This window comes from Triticum aestivum, chromosome 6B (assembly GCF_018294505.1).
Source record: "Triticum aestivum cultivar Chinese Spring chromosome 6B, IWGSC CS RefSeq v2.1, whole genome shotgun sequence".
Taxonomy (NCBI): domain Eukaryota; kingdom Viridiplantae; phylum Streptophyta; class Magnoliopsida; order Poales; family Poaceae; genus Triticum; species Triticum aestivum.
Genome location: NC_057810.1, coordinates 709,169,908 through 709,177,622, shown reverse-complemented (window position 1 = coordinate 709,177,622; position 7,715 = coordinate 709,169,908). Strand labels below are relative to the sequence as shown.

The 7,715-nt window shown below is 46.7% G+C and overlaps 1 protein-coding gene across 1 annotated transcript; it reads left to right on the top strand.

Moving 5' to 3' along the window:
- Positions 1 to 490: 490 nt before the first annotated feature.
- LOC123135065 (uncharacterized) lies at positions 491 to 2,291 on the top strand. The gene is made up of 3 exons (XM_044554187.1): positions 491 to 690; positions 1,745 to 1,863; positions 2,013 to 2,291. The coding sequence occupies exons 1-3, from the start codon at positions 613 to 615 to the stop codon at positions 2,179 to 2,181; spliced, it is 366 nt and encodes a 121-aa protein (XP_044410122.1). The 5' UTR covers positions 491 to 612; the 3' UTR covers positions 2,182 to 2,291.
- The last annotated feature ends 5,424 nt before the right edge of the window (positions 2,292 to 7,715 follow it).

Genomic DNA, 7,715 nt, shown 5'->3' with positions numbered 1-7,715 from the left:
GTGGATGCCTATTTGTCCCGGTTGGTGCCACCAACCGGGACCAAAGGCCCTCCTGCCTGGGCTCAATGGACAGGCCACGTGGAGGCCCATCTGTTCCGGTTCTGGATTGAACCGGAACTAAAGGGTCAGGGCATTAGTACCGACTCTTTAGTCCCGGTTCATGAACCGGGACTAAAGGCCCTCACCAACCGGGACTGTAGGCCCTTTTTCTACTAGTGGTAGCGCCATGATCAACCGGGTTGGGCGAGACCGATCGAGGACGAGACTCGGGTTTGGGATTGGCTTGTCTTCTCTTCTCTTTCGTGATGATGGAGGTTTCCTGTTAGTTTTCTTTAGAAGATGTCCCGTACGTATTGGATATTGGATGGAGAGTCGGAGACAAAGGAGATTTGGATCAAATTCAAACCCCACTCGTGCTTGACCGAGAGGCGGAGATAAAGGAAATATTGAATTTTCAAAAAAGAAAAGAAACTGGACGGGAGAGACGGAGACGCGGGTCAGGCAGGGGAGGGAAGACGCAAGGAAAAGAAGAGGAGGCCAAGCTCAATCCCAATCCCAAACCCAAACCCTAGTCGCATCCTGTTCCAGGTCGATCTCGCGTCCGGGCGAACTATGGCGGCGGTGGCCGTCCTACGCAGGCTGGCGACCAAGTTCCAGATCCCCGGCGCTGCTGCCCATCGTTCTCTAAAGGTGTGTCCCGTCTATGTCCTACACTGCGCTAAGTGAATCACGGCCACCATGTCCATCTACTACTCTTGAACTAAAACCACGACGAGTAAATTGGAACAGAGGGAGTATATGTTTTGTGATCACGTATGCGTGCACATCGTTGACCAATCGATTGGTCGCTAGTCTCCTTGATTTCCCCAATTCCGTATCTAGCTCATTCGTTGGCCGAGACCAGAAGTTCCGCGTTGCAAATTCAGGTCCTGCATTTGGATCCTGTTCTGCTGCTTTGGTTAGGCAGTAATTTAGCAACTCTATAGCAATAGGCACGCGCCTACTTGCATGGCACGCTAATCAAGTCCCTCCGTCCCAAAATAAGTGTTTTAACTTTGTATGTACTAAGTTTGAGATACTTATTTTGAGACAAAAGGAGTACTATTTAGTACTACTAAAGATCTAGTTGATATTCTGTCCGCAAAGGCTAGCTAGCTCGCCTAGTTAGCATCTGTATACATCCGCGAGTTGTTTATTTACTTTCTCCATTTCATAATGTAGTGCGTCCATATTTTTCGGGATCCAAGTTTGACCGTAAATTTAACCAACGAAATCGACTGCGCGGAAGCAAAAATTATATCACTAAATTCATATTGAAAATACAAATTCAGTGGAATAATTTTTGCTCCTGCTGCAGTCAGTCTTGTTGGTTAAATTTACGGTCAAATTTAAATATCGTGAAGCGCGGGCTCACCTTCTCCGTAAAAAGAAAATGTTAGCTCATGTGGACTGGTAACATTTGGACTCGAGATAAAGAGCCAACAGAAAAGGACTAACGAGGTTAAAGTTAGTGAACTTACGGTGGCAAGTTCTGGTGGCCAACATTCCGTAACTAGTTATCTCATCTTTCAGAATAGATTTGTTTTACACGCATCTAATATCGGGGTGATGTATATATGCTCAGTGTGATACTGTGTATCCGGAGCCGGAAGATTACCATGCTTGCTGAGAACTTATCCACACTAATCCTTTTAAGATTTTAGCTTTGCCTCAGCCTTATTTTGTTCTGCTCTCTAATTTGCAGGGCGATCTTCAACATGCTCTTATGTTAAAAAATAACATTGAATCTGCTGAACACATGGATCTTATCTCCAGTGCAGACCTGTTAGCTAAACATCGTCAACAAACTGAACAAACCATCAGGTAAATAAGGGTCTACTTATTATTCTTGTTTTGAATCAGCTCCATGGCATGCATGGTGTTTAACTAATTAAGTAGCATGTCACCAAATTGTCCCTTGGATGTTAAATATAAAATCATCTGAATGCTGTTTATTTATTTATTTTTTGAAGCCAAATTTCCGAAAGGTGGGAGAAAATTTCGGAAAGGATGCGTAAGAGTACAGTGAGATTTGGCTGTGCTGCTGTCGTGCTTTGTGCCCTTGATAGGTTGACAGATGTACTGGTTAACGAATATGAGGCCGAGCCCCTCGAGGGTCAAGTTGAAGTTAGAGGTGAATAATGACTGCTGGGCTGTCAGCTCTATGCTTAGTTACCATCTATGATTTGTGTGCTCCAGTCTGTAGATATTGTCTCGGTGTCATATATCGTTTTGTCTATGATATGACATTTGCCCGCGCTTCTCCAATTGTAAGTATTATATTAAAGCGCAACGTTTGCGTTTTTCTGTTTTTTTTACTTTTTTACTGCTTATATTAGAGAAATTACATGGGCTTGTGTTACAGCAGCGGTAGGTTGGTTTGACATCTAGAAATATCTCGATTTGGGTCCCTTCACCCACCACTTATCTCCATGTGAGTGACTTTTCTGGAAACGTCCTTAGAGCATGTACAATAGAATGATGTAGGTGTGTTGTAAGCCTTTAAATATTATATTTTGGATGAGTTGAATGAGAGAGATGAGGAGTGAGAAGGAAAGCGGGCTACAAATTAACAGCGGGTTACACGCTCCTAGATATGTTGTGAGAGAGTGAGGTGTGTCATGTATCAAAAAAATAGTACTCCCTGCGTTCCTAAATAATTGTCTTTCTAGAGATTTTAACAAGTGACTACATACGGAGCAAAATGAGTGAATCTACACTTTAAAACATGTCTACATACATCCGTATGTTGTAGCCCATTTGAGATGGCCAGAAAGACAATTATTTGGGAACGGAGGGAGTACATATTTATTTATATTCAATGGGAGGGCATGTGAAACTTGACGTCCTATTAATTACTAGTTCTTACGTGCGCGTGCGAACAGGGCGTCGTTTCCTTTTTTTTCTATCGAGAATCGAGATGAGATTTTGATTGAGAAAAAGAAAAGAAAAAGAGACTCTTCGTTCGCAGCGGCGGGGATCCGCATCTTGGCAGCCAGGCTGCGTAGCGCCATGGTCAGCCGGGGCGGGCGAGTCCGATCGATGATCGAGGATCGAGGATAGGATTTGGGATTTGGGATTGGCTTGTCTTCTCTTCTCTTTCGTGATGATGGAGGTTTCCTGTTAGTTTTCTTTAGAAGATGCCTCGTGCTTCCTCTGCTCCAATCCTTGACGGGATGGACAGAGACGGGTCAGTGCAGGGGAGGGGACACAAAAGGGTAAGTCGCATCCTGTTCCAGGTCGATCTCGCGTCCGGCCGGGCCAACTATGGCGGCGGTGGCCGTCCTACGCAGGCTGGCGACCAAGTTCCGGATCCCCGGCGCTGCTGCCCATCGTTCTCCAAAGGTGTGTCCCGTCCGTGTCCCGCACCGCGCTCTAAGTGAATCACTAGTTCATCGGCCACCATGTCCATCTGTATGTTTTGTCATCATGTATGCGTGCACGTCTTTGACCAATCTTATTTCCCCAATTTCGTGTCTAGATCATTCCTTGCCCTAGAACAGAAGTTCCGCGCTTGCAAATCCAGGTCCTGTATTTGGCTCAGTGAAAAAAATTGCGCGCTAGCTATAGCTTGTAGAGAATTGTCTCGCTAATTTGATCGGTGTACAATATCTCGCTAATAGCACATTTTCAGGGACGGCGCTATTTTGTAAACGCGCTATTTTTTTCCCCGATATGTTGATACTGCTTTGCTTAGGGGGTGTTTGTTTTCAAGGACTTTTTGATGTAGGGACTAAAAAAAGTCCCTAGCAAACCAAACAGGGTGAGACTTTTTGCTAAAAGTCCTTAGAAGCACCTCCTTAAGAGTCTTTTTCAAAAAGTCTCAGGGACTAGAAAAAGTCCTAGGACTAGAGAAACAAACACCACCTTAGGCAGCACTTTAGAAACTCTAAACCGTGTGTAATAGCCACGCTCGTGCTTCCATGGCAAGCGAATCAATGTTTAGGCACAGAGTCAGTTGATCTACATCATTTGTTGAATCGTTGGTCGAGAACAAAAGTTCTGCCTTGGCTAATTAGGCAGCAATTTAGACACTCCATCCCATAATATAAGATCATTTTGCAATCTGTTTTAACTTGCGAAACGATCTTATACTATGAGAACGAGGGAGTACTTCACTAAGTAGTAGTATTTCTCCTTTTGCTTTTACATGAGGTCGGTGCTGATACTTTGTAAGCTACCCCAGCAGGAAAAGTTTACTTGTTTCAGCAAGTTAGGTTCGGTTGTAATTTGTTTTAGATGTCAATTGTGTCTTGGTACCATATATGCTAGATAAATATTTCAATTCCAATCAGAACAGTGTAAATGAGACTCGTTGAACTAGCTAGTTCGGTTCATTGGGTATTTGGACTTAATTGGCCTTAGGATTCAGTGCAATCCTGGTTAGCTACTGCAAGTTGTTAGCTCACCTGGTTTGATAACATATGGGCTCGAGGTAAAGAGCCGACAGAAAAGGACCAACAAGGTTAAAGTTAGTTAACTCATGGTGCCAAGTTCTTGTGGCCCACACTCGGTAACTAGTTATCTCATCTTTCAGAATGGATTTGTTTTTTCCGCGAATACGCAAAGCTTGCGTATCATTACATTGATAAAAGGAAAGCAGAATGAGTACATAGAAGGGTACAACACATATCACGGACGCATACAAGAGAAGGCGTGAACGTGGGACCCGGAGCAGAGAGACACAGATTGCTCAACCCAAACAAAGAAAACAAACCACAGCTAAACCACCAAACGAAGCCCGAGTGGAGAGGCTAGCCAAAGCAGCACAACGGTGAACATATCTTGATCCAACACCGGGAACGCCACGAGCAAGCAAGATGACGCCTTCAAGAAGGGGAGCAACATCGTGACGCCACCGCCGTCCGATCTAAAGAACCGGATCGAGGGGTTTCCCCGTTGCTCGAAGAGTGGCAATGGACAGAGGCCATGGCAGCGCCTCCAAGAAGGAAAACGACACCCGCGGGTGCCGCCGCTGCCAGCGTCGGTGAGCCGAGCAGGGATTTCGCCCTGGCTTGAGTCCGAGCAATCCCAAGCCATAGATCAGGGTCCAGAGATGAGAAAGCCGCTTTGCTGATGGAGATCACCACCTCAGGAGGGGGTGGTTGGGGTTGCGCCTGCCGCTAGAGGGTGAAACCGAGCGAGGCGAAAAGACGCAAGCTTTGGGATTGACACGTCGTGGAGGTGGACAGGGTCGGATTGTGGCAGCTGGGCAGAGAGAGCCAACGCGGAGGAGGGGATGGCGACCGATGCCACCGGCAAGCTAGGAGACAGGATGGATTTGTTTTACACGCATCTAATATTGGGGTGATGTATATATGCTCAGTGTGGTACTGTGTATCCCGAGCCGGAAGATTACCATGCTTGCTGAGAACTTATCCACACTAATCCTTTTAAGATTTTAGCTTTGCCTCAGCCTTATTTTGTTCCGCTATCTAATTTGCAGGGCGATCTTCAACATGCTCTTATGTTAAAAAATAACATTGAATCTGCTAAACACACGGATCTTATCTCCAGTGCAGACATGTTAGCTAAACATCGTCAACAAACTGAACAAACCATCAGGAAAATAAGGGTCTACTGATTATTCTAGTTTGAATCAGCTCCATGGCATGCATGATGTTTAACTAATTAAGTAGCATGTCATCAAATTGTCACTGCTTCAATCTGGGATGTTAAATATAAAATCATCTGAATGTTGTTTGTTTATTTATTTTTTGAAGCCAAATTTCCGAAAGGTTGGAGCAAATTTCGGAAAGGATGCATAAGAGTACAGTGAGGTTTGGCTGTGCTGCTGTCGTGCTTTGTGCCCTTGATAGTTTGACAGATGTACTGGTTAACAAATATGAGGCCGAGCTTCTGGAGGGTCAAGTTGAAGTTAGAGATGAATAATGCATGGCTGCTGGGCTGTCAGCTCTATGCTTAGTTACCATCTATGATATGTGTGCTCCAGTCTGTAGAAGCAGTCTCGGTGTCACATATCGTTTTGTCTATGATATGACATTTGCACGCACTTACTCCAGTTGTAAGTGTTATACTAATACTATATAACAATACCAAAGCGCTCAGCATTTGCGTTTTTCTGTTTTTTTAGCCTTTTTACTGCTTATATTAGAGAAATTACATAGACTTGTGTTACAGCAGCGGTAGGTCGGTTTGACATCTAGAAATATCTCGATTTGGGTCCATCCACCCACCACTTATCTCCATGCGAGCGACTCTTCGGGAAACGTCCTTGACCGCTTTCTTCTCATGAACAAAATCCTCTCACGGGGCAGCTATGCGGCGCGTCGGCGCCCTCTCCCTCGCGTCAACCTTGCCGCCGGGGAGCATCACCGCCCTAGGTGCCCTTCCGAGTATAGTGCCATTTACGACTCGAGGTTGCGCACACGGAGGTTCAGGGCGGGGCAGGGGAATTCACCGTGCCCGCACCGCACGGCATCAGGCCGGATGGAAGCTCCCGGTCACAAAAACGAACGACAAGCTGCTCTCTCCTAGGATTGACTTTAATCGTTCCAGGTGCACTGCGGCTTACCTCCTCTCTTACCCTTTATTCTTTCTTCATTCCGCATCTTTTTATTTCTGATTGATGGACATACAACTTGACCTTTAAATATTTTTTCAGTAATCAACTGATAAAAAAAAATACAATTTATCATGTTTTGCTATTTACCCCGATCATCCTTTATGTGAACAGAGGTGAAGGGAGCAGAGCATTGGTGGTGATGATGGAGGAGGATGGCAGAACAATAGTCTTTTTGGAGCTAGGTATACGACGTGCTAATTAATCATTATAGCAAAGAGAAGATGAGGTCGTTCAGCAATGGTATAACCTGACATTGAGTGAAGTTTGATAATACATAGGTGATATTATGTTTGATAATACATTGAGTGAAATTTGTTTTATCCATGGATCATCCATTGTTCAAAATTTTAGATTTGTTTTATTCGTGGATCATCCGTTTAGAAATTATTTTTATACCAACTCCCCACCCACACCCGCCCTCCACCTCCCCCGCGCGCGCGTCGCCCTCCTCACGGGCTACTCAGGAGGCGACGTCACCCCCTCGAGCACCCCTTCCCCCCTGCAGCCGCCGGCGCCCCCCGCCGTGCCCGGCGGACCCGGTGGCAGCGGGACCTTTCTCCCCAGCGGCTTCCCCCCTCAAGCGTGGGGGCTCAACGAGGCTGACGGAGCAGAGCTTCTTCGGGCCTAGGGTTTCATGACGACGACCGCAGATCCAGAGGGGCGGGCCTCTGGACCTGGCGTTGTGAGCACCCGAGCGGCATGGTGCAACCCTGTGAGGGCGTGTCGGTAGCTTCTTGGCTACGCCCCGGCGGATCCTAGCGGCGGAGGCTGCGGGCCGATGCGGCGGTGGCCATGGTCGACTGCGGGGAGGTGCAGGTAGCAGATCCTTGTGACAACGCCACTAGCCCTGCTCAGCGTGTTCCCCTGCGGTGGCTGGCCTGGTTTGGCAACCATCCGGCGGTTGTTGCACCAAGTTGCCGGTACTCCCCTACTTTGATGGTGACGATACGTGGCTTCCCTCACAGTGCTGGTGGTCCACTCCGGCGATCTTCTTTCGCATCTCTTGTCTGCCCTTGCTTCGGTGGTCTTGGGGGGTCTGTGGTCTTGGGTCGGGGCGAAATCCCTGCGCGACGATGGTCAGTGCTGACAA